The sequence below is a fragment of the Excalfactoria chinensis genome, chromosome Z, assembly GCF_039878825.1.
Source record: "Excalfactoria chinensis isolate bCotChi1 chromosome Z, bCotChi1.hap2, whole genome shotgun sequence".
NCBI classification, from domain to species: Eukaryota; Metazoa; Chordata; class Aves; order Galliformes; family Phasianidae; genus Excalfactoria; species Excalfactoria chinensis.
The window spans coordinates 820,905-834,433 of record NC_092857.1 but is presented as its reverse complement, the minus strand read 5'-3'; the positions used below and the strand labels follow the sequence as shown (position 1 = coordinate 834,433).

The following is a 13,529-nucleotide window of genomic DNA, read 5'->3' as shown; positions in this document are numbered from 1 at the left end:
CAGACATCCCAGCTCAGGACTTTAATTTGCTTCAAGGCTTCTTACTGTGTCACGCCAGGAGTTTTTCTTTGCTTCACCCAGCCCTCCCATTTAACAGCTTAGTCATACATCACAATTCTGTCCTAACAGAAAGTGCTTAATGAAGAAATCATATCAGTTTGATCAGCAGGTTAAAACTTAAGCAGAAACACATGTGATCAACAGACTGAAACGGAGACCACGGTGTATGGAAATTGTGTGGTCTTTATCAAGCAGGGAAGTGGGCTCTGTTAACATCTCCATACACAACCTGATTCTGAAACAGTTGACAACCACAGCCTAGGCACAGGACTTGAAAATTCCTTGCCTGTCTTCTCCTAAAAACAGCTTCCACCTACAGCCCAGCTCTGAAGATTGATACTTCAAATTTCTCATTTAATGCTTCCTCTGCTGTTTTTCTGAGTCAAAGGGAACATTTTAAGTAGCCTTGTGCATCACAATCACCAGCGTTAAACAAGGCAAACAGGAAGCTTATAGTGTCAGTTCAAGGGACAGAAGATTTGTGCTTTTATTCTTTATAATCTGTCCTGATTTGCATCATTGACATCTCTTGAAATAGTTGAGAAAAACAAATAATCTGGAAGATTGGCATCTTCTACTGCTTGGAGCTGCTACAACCAAGTTCTAAGAAAACTGACTCACAACTTCTTCACTGTTTCATTTATTTTCCTGCCATTCACCCAGTATCGTATAACTACTTCCCATGAACACCAAAAATGTAATAGCTTAAAAAGAAAACCTTCTGACTCAATTTTCTGAATGACAATGAAGATACACTGACTCTTCTTCCATTTTCCTTGGGCTACAAGAAGTTCAAATCCTACCCTCAAGGAATGCAAACTGACCAGTCCTTGCAACATGCAGAGCAAATTAAGTGCTCAGAACATTAAGTATAATCCAATTGTTATGGTCTTAGTTTAGGTATCAGTAAGCATTTTCAATCATTTCTGGAAACTCTGCCTCAATTACTCACAGTCAGACTGAAGTGTAAACCACTGCAGTGAGAGGTCAGTTTGGAGAGGGGAAATATCTCTTTGCTCTCCTTTCAATCACCATAGCACACCAAGATTAGACATTAATACCACAAATTGTATATTATGTTCTTCCTTCAGAAACTGGGAGAAAACTCTTTGAATTTCATTTATTTCTCACAAGTTTAGAAACTAAGCAAAGGGAAGGGACAGAAATGACCCAAGGAATAGGATGCTACGGCAGTATGACTGACATAAAGATCTTTATTAAACAACCCCATCCTAAAGGAACGTTTAAGCTTTTCTTGGTCCACTAAAACAAATGAGTAGATACTAACATGTACTTTGATTTCAAGCGTATCACACCCTGAATACTTAAATGAACTCACTGCAACTGTTAAGGCTTACTACTTCTTTTTTAATAGTTCAAAAAGTCTTAGAATTAAACTTTCTTCAAATACCTTTTCCTTTGCTTTCTCCTGGTTCCAACTTTCCTCTTTCTAAGCTATCCAGCCCTCCTTAAAGCAGGCGTAGTTCATTCCATCAAGCCTCACAGAGATTAACTTACAGCATGACAGACTATCCCTGCCTTTCAGAGGGGTTTTGGCAAAAGTCTTATTGGCTTGTTCTCCTCCACACGAGGTACCTTAGCTATCTGTGCACTAACACCCAGAATATGACGTGACAGACAGCTACATAAAGATCTGCAAACCCAACTGTGGAGAGATTACAGGTCAAGCAAGAATAATTTTTTAGCTCACTGCAGGCATAGTTTAGTACAAACCCGAGTCAGTAATATTATTTGCTTTCAGTTCTCCTCCACCAACCAGCATATACAAGATAGCATACTTCTGCTGAACATCCCCCTCTTGCCTCTTAGAAGCACAATCCAGCCTCAACAATATGACAGTGACTCCCCTCCTTTCTGCCAAGCCTACCGTGGTACAATTCGGGTGCACAAAACTATCACGTAGCTCAATCACACTTCAGTCAACAAATCTGCTGCTCCTAGTTTAGCACAAAGCAGATGCCTCAACTGGATGAAATGGCTGCAAAGCACTGCTATAGTAGCTCATCTGAAAAACCCCACCATTGTTTTAACAATAATTCTAAGCCCACAGCATCCTTTCTCAGTCTATCCAAAGAAAAGGACAGCTATCAGTATGTCAGTCTGCTTGCTAGTCTTATTCTCATTCATAGAGTGACAGTCACAGAATTGTAGGGGTTGGAAGGGATCTCCAGAGATCATTGAGTCCGAGCCCCTGGCTCCCTGCAGCAAGCTGCACAGGTAGGTGTCCAGACAGGTCTTGAACATCTCCAGGAGACTCCACAACCTCACTGGGCAGCCTATGCAAGTGCTCTGTCACCCTCACTGTGAAGGTGTTCCTTTGCTTATTAGCGTGGAATGCTCCAGGCCCTTTATCTTCTTCATGGCCTTCTGCCAGAATCTTGCCACAAGATTCCCATGTGCAAGACTTGCACATTCCTACTCACCGTTTTAAAGAGAAGCTTTTGCAGCTTCCTAGTGACTGAGATTCATCATATCCTGAAGGAGGACATAGAAAAGGGGTACAGCGTAGAACCAGAGCAAGAAGAATTTGGTCTGTATTCCTACTGTGCATGCCCATGCACTGCCCACACTCTTAAACTTTTTGTGAAGAAGCAGGCTGAATGCATCAGACAGCAGAAAATAATCCAGTTCTTTGCTACTTCATTTGTTTTGCTGTCCAATTAGGAAGCTGGAATGAATTCAAGGTGCACTAGAACTGGTGCTAATTGAACCCTTCCCTTTCAATTAGGGTAAGCTATGAAATGCAGTTCACAAAACCTGAAGCCTGAACAAATGGCTGGCAAAGCTACTGGTCTTTCTAACCCAGCTACTTCTGTTCTATAAACATCTCCCAAAGGCAGAGCTGAATACAGAACACAGTCAGCAAAGAGAATGACAGCACCTGTCATGTCCATGCAGCCAAGTCCAAGCCTACAACAATACTACATTAAGCCTGCTTATCTACTTGACCTACTTTTAATCTCAGAATCATATAAACAAATACCAATTACTAGAACTCAAGTGCTAACAACCCTTCTACCCTAGAAATGAATGCTTCAGTATTTCTAGAGCAAAACACATGGCTGCAGTGGAAGTACAAACCAGAGCTGACCTGAATAGCTGAGACACTGGAGAGCCTCAGTGTGCTCCATGGACTGCAAGAACTCCACCAGCTCCACTACTGTGCAGCCCCTGTCACCTAGCAGCTTCAATAGGCTCCAGCTTGGGCTTCCTTCTGGCTCCAGCACTTTGAGGGAACACTGTTCTAAATCCAGGGGGCTGCAAAATAAAAAGACAAAAGACACGGCATAGAACTTCTCAGTGCTCTTTATGAAAAATGGAGCTGAGTTAGAAAGGTTAAAAAAGAAAATGTAGAGAGAAGGGGTTATCTTAGCTGATTGAACGTACTTACAGTATTTCCTTCAAGTTTCAGGAGTCCGGACATTATGAAGCAGCATTTCCACAGACAGAAATTAGTATTAATGAGCTGCAAGCTATAGAAATAGGAGACGCTTGGACCTAACAAATCCTACCAAACATACTGAGAAATCTAGTTTTCACATTTCAAAGTCTGAATAGAAAAAACAAGTGCAGCACCTCTCATTTTCACCTGCCTGGTTCAGGAGCAGTAAGGACTGAGTCAGAATCTTACAGGAACACCCAGGAAAGCTGAGATACCCAAAGCAACTGCTAGACCAGCGACTACTGCAGCCTCCTAACATTTCCTGTGCATTTCCAGGCTGCCCAGGGAGGCTGTGGATGCCCCATCCCTGGAGGCACTCAAGGCCAGGCTTGATGTGGCTCTGGGCAGCCTGGGCTGCTGGTTGGAGACCCTACACCACATAGCAGGGGGTTGAAACTGGATGGTCACTGTGGTTCTTTGCTACCCAGGCCATCCTATGATTCTATGATTTATCCTCAAGTATAAACTTTCACACTTTGAAGCTTCAGTTTTAAGGCTTCATATGCTTTCAATCACAACAGATTAAAGTAACACAGACAACAAGGGAATGGGGAGAGCTGTGGATCCATCAGTGCTTCATTTATAAACTCACAGTGCCACAGAAAGCTGCAGGCAAGATGCTTACACGTATCACAAAAACATCACTGCACTTTAGTAGATAACACAGGTAAAGAATTACAGCCACGGCCCTACAAAGGAGCCACACCGGACTTCAGGCTCTGCCTTCCCACCTCAGTGAACACTGCCATCAGAGAGGGGAGATGTACCCCCCCAGCCCTGTCTTTCGGACAACGCTCCCTAGGCAAGACCTGGAGCAGGCACAGCAAGCAACGTGAGCAGGAAGCGATGCACAGAAAGCGACCGAGGAAGGAGAAGCTGAAGAAGACGACTGTGTTCAGCCTACCGGGCACAGCACCGGCACACGGAAGGCCACCCGGGGCTCCCGTGCCGCTCAGCAGGCCGAGCAGCGGGGCCGCACTCCGGGTGGGCCCAGCAGGACCGGCTGCTCGGCTGTTCGCCTCCTCGCGGCCCCGCAGGCCCCGACACAGCACCCGGCGCCGGACCTGCCCCGCCGCGAGGCCTGGCCTCCCCCCCTCGCCCCTCCGCTCCGGGTCTCCCCGCCGCCCCTCGCCGCCCTTCACCTCAGCCGGACGCGGCCGCGGCTCCCCGCACGCTGCGCCAGCTCCCGCCAGCCCTTGCCGGGCGCCGCGCGGTCCAGCAGCTCGCTCAGCCTCCGCAGCAGCGGCTCCGCCAGGCGGCTGAGGGGCAGGGAGCCCGGCGGGCTGCGAGGCGGCTCCGACATCGCGCCGCTGCCGCCGGCCACGGCCCGCCCCGGGCGGCGCTCCCTCCCGGAAGGACGCGGCCGGCGCAGCCGCACGGGAGCGAGCGGGCACGGCGTGCTCTGCGGCCGGCGGGCGGAGTAGGGCTGCGGGCGGTGCTGGAGCTGGGAAGCGGGCCGGGCAGGCAGGGCTCCTTCTGTCCGAGCCGCAGCCGAGTTCGGGTCGCGGTGCCCGGGAGAGGCGTCTGCGGGACGAAGGCGGCCGTGGACTGAGGGGAACCCGCATCGCTTCGCGTTGCACAAAGTGGACTGTTCTTTCGAGATTACGTTTCAGGCAGTGGTTAAGCGTGGCTTTCTGGTTAGGAGAGTCCAGAGGAGAGGCGTCCACGGAGACGGGCTGAGGGAGTGGGCGGCTCAGCACGGCAAAGAGAAGGCTGCGGGGAGACCTCGCTGCGGCCTTGTAGTACCTGGGGGAGGTTATAAGCAGGAGAGAAAGCAGCTTTTCACACGGGTGGATAGTGAGAGGATAAGAGGCAATGGTTTTAAACTGAAGGAGGGGAGATTTAGATTCGAAGTTGTTAGCAGTGAGGCCCTGATGCTGTTGCCCAGAGGAGTTGTGGGTGAACACAGAGCGTGGAGGTGTTCACAGCCAGGCCATCTGATCCAGTGCTTGATATGTCAGTCAGCCACAGGGGTTGGAACTTGGTGGTTTTTGAGGGCCCTTTCAACCCGAGCCATTCTATGATTCAAACGTGACTGCCCTTATTCCTGCAGGATGTGTCTGTGTGGCACCCAGCCGCAGCGTTGGGAGCAGCCCATGAGCTCGCTATGCCTGCTGCCCAGCCTAAGCCAGAACATTGCAGAGCAGGTGACAGCAAACATCTGCTGCGGGCATCCAGGGCCCAGTGCTCTGAGAAGCAATGTGTGGAGTTAGACATAACACTGAGTGATATTGTCCTGTAGAGTTAACCACGTTTAACTCCCAAGTTAGATGCAAAAAGCAATATGTATGCTACATGGATACGGGTAGGATGGTGAATTTGGCTCCCTGATGATGGGTGTGTATCCACATCCACCCTAGGCTGCATGCTGTCCTTGCTGTGCATCTCCACACAGTGACAATTAACTCAGCTGGAAGGTCATCCCAATCACAGAATCACCCGGGTTGGAAGGGATCTCAAGGATCACGTAGTTCCAACCCCCCTGCCTAGCAGGGCCACCAAACATACACACCCACTAGATCAGGTTGCCCAGGGTCCCGTCCAACCTGGCCTTGAACAACTCCAAGGACGGGGCATCCACAACCTCCCTGGGCAGCCTGTTCCAGGGCCTAACCACTCTCCTAGTAAAGGACTTCCCCCTAACATCCAACCTAAATCTTCCCTCCTTCAACTTGGATCCATTTCCCCTAGTCCTGCTATTATCAGCCCTTTCAAAGACTTTACTCCCCTCCTGGGTGTGGGTTCCCTTCAGGTATTGAAAGGCTGCAATGAGGTCACCCCGCAGCCTTCTCTTCTCCAGGCTGAACAAGCCTAACTCCTTCAGCCTGTCCCAAATCCTGGTTGCTCATTTCCTTGGGGATTATTTTGACTATTGGACCATGAAATATTGAAATAAATCACAGACATCCCTGCTGCTCTCTAGAGGAGGGTGGCTATATGTGCTCTGGACTTTGCTGAATAATTTTCTGGCCATCACCCCCAGTCTGGAGAGCACTGGGAGTGAGAAGTGTTCAGCAATTGTGTTCAGCAGTCAGCATTTCTGCTGATTTTTCCGCAAACCATCAGGAAAGAACATGGCACTGAACTGGTTGTTCAGACTTTTCTGCACTTCTTGAGCTCAGATCCCCATGTGTTCCTCATGTGGCTTCACCTTTTTCACTTCACAGTTCATTAGGTACGCACTGGATAATCACTGCCTTTAAGAGATGTGAATTATTAGGTGGTTTTTTTTGTGTGTGTGTATTTTAAAAGTTTGTTGTTCACTCTATCTCCCCCAGCCTATCTGCTGGGGAGAGCTGTTCATATTTTCTCAGCATTTTGCAGAATATTTGCTTGCTCAGCTTGAAGCAGGTCAGAAGTTTCAGCCATGCCTAGCAAAGAGGTTAAGTACTCGGGAACATGTGCTTTAAAAGTGAGCCCAGAGCCTTATTATGAAAACCTAAGGCCAACACTTCCCCTCTCCCAGGGCCACGAGGAAATGCTGGTCGCCCTCTGTGAAGCAGGATCTGCCCTCCTGGCTGCCAGCTCGCGCTGTGCCTCTGGCAGAGGTTTTCCCAGGAAGAGCCATCTGCTACGTGTAATGAAATAGTCTCTCCTAAAAGACAAACTGCAGTGACCAGACTCACTATGTAAGGTCACGCTAGCAAAGCAACACTGAAGCTTTCGTCTAGCTTCTCGGCTCAGAAACAAAATGCTCGAACTACGTGTCTTTTGCCTTGTAGTGCAGAGTCAAACTGCAGACCTGGTCGGCTGCTAAGACCCAAAGAGAGCACACAAGGGTAAGTGCATGTTTCTGGCTTGAGAGGTCAAATTGCTTGTATTGTAGTTTTAGGATGACTTGGGTACTTATTTCCCCTGTGTGCAAATTGAAAAATTATTGCAGAAAATAAAAAACTGATTGTAAAAGATAAACGAGTGAAGAGCAAGTTACCTTATTCCTAATGCTCTACGCAAATACAGTGATTTAGTGTGAGCTGAGTTGGTTGGTTTGTTTTGCAGCAGTTGGCTCTGATAACGTTTGATAATGAGTTGCACGTAAGATTCTACTAAAGGTTTCTAAAATTACACTCTGGTGATATTTCCATTAAGTTTCAGCAAGGGAAACTGAATTGCAAAAGCCTCACATGAAGCAACTTCCTTCTCTGAGGAATGTGTAAGTGGTGCTGGGTGTCCAGAAATAGGCATTTTATTCTTTCTCAATCCACGCTGCATGGCCTGCTGCTCCCCAGTTAAGAATTTCCTCCTTTCCTCGAAAAAATCTGGTCGCTCGGTTGCATGCACAAATTGCTCATGCTGACAGTGTCAGATGCTTGACAGACGTTAAAAATAGATGAAGACAGATCAGTGTTAAGAGCTGTGCTGTGATTGCTTTTTTTAATTACTCTATATTAAGCTCTTCGTTAGGCATACGCAGAGTAGTTGCTTGTTCTTCTTGCCAAGGAGTTATAGCTGTGGTGTTTTCTCTATACTGTGGTGCGGTTTATAATAGGTAGTGCACTACTGCAAGAAGTTTTCCAAACATCTCTGATGTCAGAAGGTAAAGAAGCATGCTGTATCTCAGTGTGTTTGCCAGGGGCACATTTTACAGGTGCCTGGTTTCTGAACAGCCGAAAGTTCATTGATGTTTTTTTTCTCATCCAGAGCTTGTTAATACAATGGAGATGCGATAATTGGTTCAGGTTGTGCGGTAGTTTGCTATTTTGCTAGTCTGATTTCTGACATTGTAGGCGTTTTGACAGGCATGCTGCTCTAAATATTTGATTTAATCACAGTGTCTTGATGTATTTTTAAAAGGATAATATGATTATATAGTTGTTATTTGTATTTCAGCGTTAGAGATTCCAGACAGAATTGAGTCAGAATTTCAGTAATATGAGATACAGAAACGCACAGGGAACACAGTCATTGTAAACCCTTTTGTGTATGGTTCTCACTATTACTCCATCGAATATTAGACTCAGCAGTGAGCAAACAGCTCTTCGAATGCTTACCAATATGCCAAGTTATAATTACATTTTAGAATTGCGGTTTTTTGTCATCTTGGAAATTTTAACTTATGAAATATGGCAACACTGAAGAATGTGGTCACAACCACAGCATTAATAGAAAGGAACAACTTTTTCTGGAAAGTGTTTTTATAGCTGTGTTGCCAAATCACTTTGGAAAGCTGCTGTCACCTAGGGGAAGGGGAAAGCAGATCAGGAATTTCACGTGGATTTGGCTCCATCAGTACTGATGGGTACACTGAAAAATGACCCAGAAACACGCTGACATTGGTGAAACTTAAGAGAACACTTTCAGTGAAAGGTTTGTTTTATGCGACATGAAAAGGTCTTAAAAAGAACTCGAGAGTAAGCTTGTAAATAGTGAAAAACATGCATGGCAAGCTCTTAGGAAAAGGAAATTTCCAAAAATTCAGCCTTCCAAAGGAAGTTACATAAATAAAAAAATATTTTGTGAATTTCCCTACAGAAAATATAATACCTCATGAGAAAAAAAAAGAATCTAAATTGGAATGTAATGCCTGTTTCTAATGTAAATCTTTTCTTCAGCAGGAAAATTGTGTTGTGTTTCCTTTTGTCTTGTGAGGAGAAAATATGCTAAATGTAGAGAATTTGCTACGAGGTAAAAAACCTCTGTTGGAGGCAGCCTGGATGGGGAAGAGAAAAGCTGCATGTATCCCTGTATGCAAAAGATTTGTCAGTCTGGGAACAGGTGTGGATGGAATTTTGGGTGTTAGAGGAGTGTTATAGCTTGGCAAACTGCATACAAACTCTTTACAAACAAGTTAAGACATTTAATAAACTTTTCCAGGGAGAACGTAGAGTGAATTCTCATAGAATCATTGAATCACCAAGGTTGGAAAAGACCTCCAAGACCATCCAGTCCAACCACCCACCTGCCACTAATAATTCCCACTAAACCATGTCCCTCAGTACAATATCTGAACGTTCCTTGAACACCTCCAGGAACGGGGACCTCACCACCTCCCTGGCAACCTGTACCACTGCCCGACCACTCTTTCAGAGAAGAAATTTCTCCTAAGGTCCAACCTGAATCTCTCTTTGACACAACGTGAAGCCATTCCCTTATCCTATTGCTGGTTACATGGAAGAAGAGGCCAACCCCTGCCTCTCCACTGCCTCCTTTCAGGTAGTTGTAGAGGATGAGGTCTCCCTTGAGCCTCCTCTTCTTCAGATTAAACTATCCCAGTTTCCTCAGCTGTTCCTCACAGGACTTGTGCTCCAGACACTTCAGAGCATCGTTCCCCTTCTCTGGACACAGTCCAGGACCTCAGTGTCTTTCTTGTAGTGAGGGGCATTAACCTTGAAACGTGTCTGCATTTGAGCAAATGACCTGGATTTCAGAAATGCCTGGACGGCAGCTTGGGTGCTGTTTGTACAGTGCTATGGTTGTGGAAAGGACATGTAAGGTGATTTGTTAGACTTGGCATGTGCTGTCTTTCTATCTCTGCAAACCAAGAGTCACAGTGATAAAATAGCAATCAACCCCAGAGTCATGGTCATAAAAGTGAGAGCTTTGTAAACAGTGATGTCTCATTTTATGTTGCTTTTGATACTGCAATTTATTTGCTATATTGCAAGCTACTACAGTAACTGTGTTGTTCCTTCATTTTTCACATATGCATTCTAAGAATCACCGTGACAGCGATATATGGCTTTTCATGCCTATTCTTTAAACAATTCAAACTGATTTGTTAACAAAAATATGTATAAAGTCCCAATTCCCTGATTACCATAGGAATAAATAACTACACACAAAAAAACCTTCTTGTGGCCATTCCCTCAGCCCAAACTTTCCTGTTTGTGTCTAGATGAAAGTACCTTTGCTTTCCATAGTATTGCACATAGACTAAGAGCACGGCCAGGCTGGGACAGAACTCCTTTATGTCCCACATGCTTTTCAAATGGGCAGGTTCAGATCCCAGACTTTAGCCTCTAGAGTGGAGGTAATATTAGAAAACTGCTGGCATTTGGGGAATTTGTTCTTTCAGCCCAAGTGTCTTCAGATGAACAGTGAGGCAGATAAGTTACTGGCTTTCTGAACATGATCTGTCTGATAGAGAAGTGTTAATAGAGTAGGCAAGCATGTATTGACATCTTTCTCACATCCTGGTATGTAAACAGGAGAAAGATTATGCTTCCTGTATATTCAAGACTGTCCTTATGCTCATTCAGGATAATGTAGATTCATTTTCCAGTCAGTGATGACATTCAGCCTACCAAAAAAGCCAAACAAAACAAAAAATGAACAAAGATCTCAGTCCTGGTAAGGGGGAAGCTCCCTCTGCTCCCCACATCTTCTATCAGCCCTGATTGTGAGATGTACCTCTTTCATCAGATCTGTCTGATTTCAGTTAGTTTTTGTAACATTAAGAGAAATAAGAACACTGAATGTCATACCCAACACGTTTTGACTGGAATTCTGCAATTATATCAGTCTTACATTTCGTATGTGGACCTCAGAATTCGTCCATGAAGTTGTGTAGAATTAACATTCACTCATCAGAAGTAGAAAAGTGTCCATCCTCCTGTATTCAGCACTGGTGATGCTGCATCTCAATTACCGATTGCATCTCCTAGGAAGTATATCTGCGTGTCAAATCTCCTCATCATCTGCTTGCCAGGTGTCTGTTTTAGCACAGAACAGAATAAGAAAGGGTAGCAACACAGTGGGAAAAAGAAGCGAGAATTTGGAAATTTCAGAGATTTACTGAGAAAAGCGATGCAGAATTCCTTCCTTGAAATCAGCACAGGAAGTCTTGAAGTGCACAGATCTGTTCGGAACCGCACTGCCTGAACTGCGGGACTAAAACTGATGTGTCTGAGAGAGTTTCCACTTCACTTGTCATCAAGCTGTGCTCAAGTACCTCATCAGGACTCAGGACATTGATGGGCAGTGGCTTGAAAAGCATGCGCTTTACAAAAATAGACATGAATGCACCTCTAGTTTCCTTTTGATTTCAGCGCTTTTACTTTTCATCATTTCAAGATTTCTCCTCTCAGCGTTGGCCAGTGGTTTAATGTTTTATTTTTCTGGAAACTGAAAACTGAGATTTTCATACTCTTGCTGATGCATGGAGCCTTCAAAAATGCATCATGGGATTCTTGATTAACAAAGCGAATTAAGGAGTACAGACCAAAAAATCAGTAGAAAATAATGATTCAACTGCAAATCTCATATTAGTCATGACAGTGTGCAATAAAAAACTACAAGCATAGTGTGGACTTGCATATTTGTAGGCTTGTGCACAGAAATGCAATCAGATTTAATCCCTGACCAGTTAAGTGAAAGGGGTTCACCAGGTGCTGTGAAGCCCAGCAATCATTGAGGATGGCAGCTAATATACTACAGATATGGTCTAAGGAGGTTGCAAACACTCATTATTTATTTAGCTAGCCGTGTTTCTTGAATTATCAGGTATCCCAGACCCCGTGTCAACTTGGAATATGAAAGCCAAAATACCAGCTGGGGGAAGAGTATTTCTTAACGTGAGACAATTGAGGGTTGTCAGTTCCATTCCTTCCATATGCTGAGTTAAGATAACCCTGCGTGGGCTGGGATAGGTTCTTCTTTCCCAGCCCTTTGTGCCAGGTGGGCGTGAGGCTGGGGATCTGTAGGATACGTGCAGCTGTACTCGTGGAGGTTTTGATGTACCTAGGCAATGCCCTTGTTGTCAGAGCATGTTTGCATTGGTCATTGAACTGCGGTGCTGTGTGAGATACAGACATGGACCAGGTGTCCATTGTGCATATGCAGAATGGTCCCTGGCACAAGGACTGGTGTCCTGTGATAAGACAGGAGGCAATCCGTGGGCATGGGCAGGTGCTGCGGGCATGGCATGGACAGGTGCCCCTGAGTGATAGGATGGAGTAAGCGTGGGCAGTTGCTGAGATCAGATTACATGGAAAAAGGTAGAAAATAAGGGGAAAAACTTAGGGAGATATCAGAGGGAGTTTTTTTCATTGACTCCAGGAGCAACAAACAGGAAGACACAAATTTTCTCCTAAATTTATAAAACGTGATGTTTTGTAGAAATGCCCCTGTGAATTAAAACTGCTTTGAAAGGATGAAATCGCTTTTGCTAGTAATGAAGTAAAGTAGGAAAAGACTGTAAGACAGGAGAGGAAAATTAACTTCCACTATTTAACCAAGGTTTGTATATTTTTGTTGCTTGAAACAACTTTGCCAACACTTGAGCTAATCCTACAACCCCTTAGGAAACAATTAGGGGCAATTTTGTGTCCAAGACCATCTGCAAAATGGCTGATATTAAGAATGAGGGGCAGTTAAGACATCGTTCTCCTCATATTAAAGGGTAATTTTCCAAAAAAAGATATCTTTGTCTCAACTGGAATAAATAATCAAATATTTAAAACTAAAAAAGATTCCAAAACAAGGTTCAATCTGGAAAAGAAAGTAGATATCTGCATGAAAATTAGATGGGGAAAAAATCATTTTTTAAAATTTAAAATTGGAATTTCAAGCCAAATTTTCACTGCAAATAAGTTCATAAAAAACAGTATGGAACTGTAACGAGGTGTCAATTTTAAATGAAAAAGCTTTTGTGTGTGTGTCTGTGTGTGAATAATTTAATTTAATTTGTTTTATTATGTTTTCCTTGGAGAAATGCTGACTACATGTTTTACTTGTTCTCGTACTTATTACCAGTCATTCTTTTGCTTAAGGAGTTACTTTATTTCTATGGCCTGTTACTGCTGTGATACAGGTTTCTGTCAGCCCTGTTTGCCCTGAGTCCTGTCCAGCTGCAGGTTGCAGTTCCCAAGGTGCCATTTCCATGTTGATGCTTGCATTTCCTTACCCTGGTTCCTAGGGCATTAGGCTCAGTTGCATCCCAGCTGAGATGCAGAGAGACACGTACCCAGCAACTTGGCCCTAGGATCTCCAGGTTGCCAGGCAGAGACAACTGCCCTATGCTGGGTTCACCCCTCTATGCTTCATTTCTGTGGAGATTGCAGGTGGC

At 44.9% G+C, this 13,529-nt stretch overlaps 2 protein-coding genes across 7 annotated transcripts in view; one reads left to right on the top strand and one right to left on the bottom strand.

The window, feature by feature from the left end:
• MALT1 (MALT1 paracaspase) overlaps nt 1–4,854 on the bottom strand; it is a 30,081-nt gene extending 25,227 nt beyond the window's left edge. For 4 of the 5 annotated variants that reach the window (XM_072359720.1, XM_072359721.1, XM_072359722.1 and 1 more), the window contains exons 1-2: nt 4,666–4,854; nt 3,173–3,339 (exon numbers count right to left, since the gene is read on the bottom strand). In XM_072359720.1, the coding sequence (XP_072215821.1) occupies nt 3,173–3,339; nt 4,666–4,826 (328 nt within the window). In that variant the 5' untranslated portion in view covers nt 4,827–4,854. Of the gene's footprint in view, nt 1–3,172; nt 3,340–3,472; nt 4,579–4,665 lie in introns of those variants that run through there. The other variant, XM_072359724.1, reaches the window with a different exon arrangement.
• Nucleotides 4,855–7,064: 2,210 nt separating this feature from the next.
• Nucleotides 7,065–13,529, top strand: part of ALPK2 (alpha kinase 2) — a 37,859-nt gene continuing 31,394 nt past the window's right edge. The window contains exon 1 of one of the 2 annotated variants that reach the window (XM_072359864.1): nt 7,065–7,302. The gene's annotated coding sequence lies outside the window, so the exon portion shown is untranslated. The remainder of the gene's footprint in view (nt 7,303–13,529) is intronic. The other variant, XM_072359863.1, reaches the window with a different exon arrangement.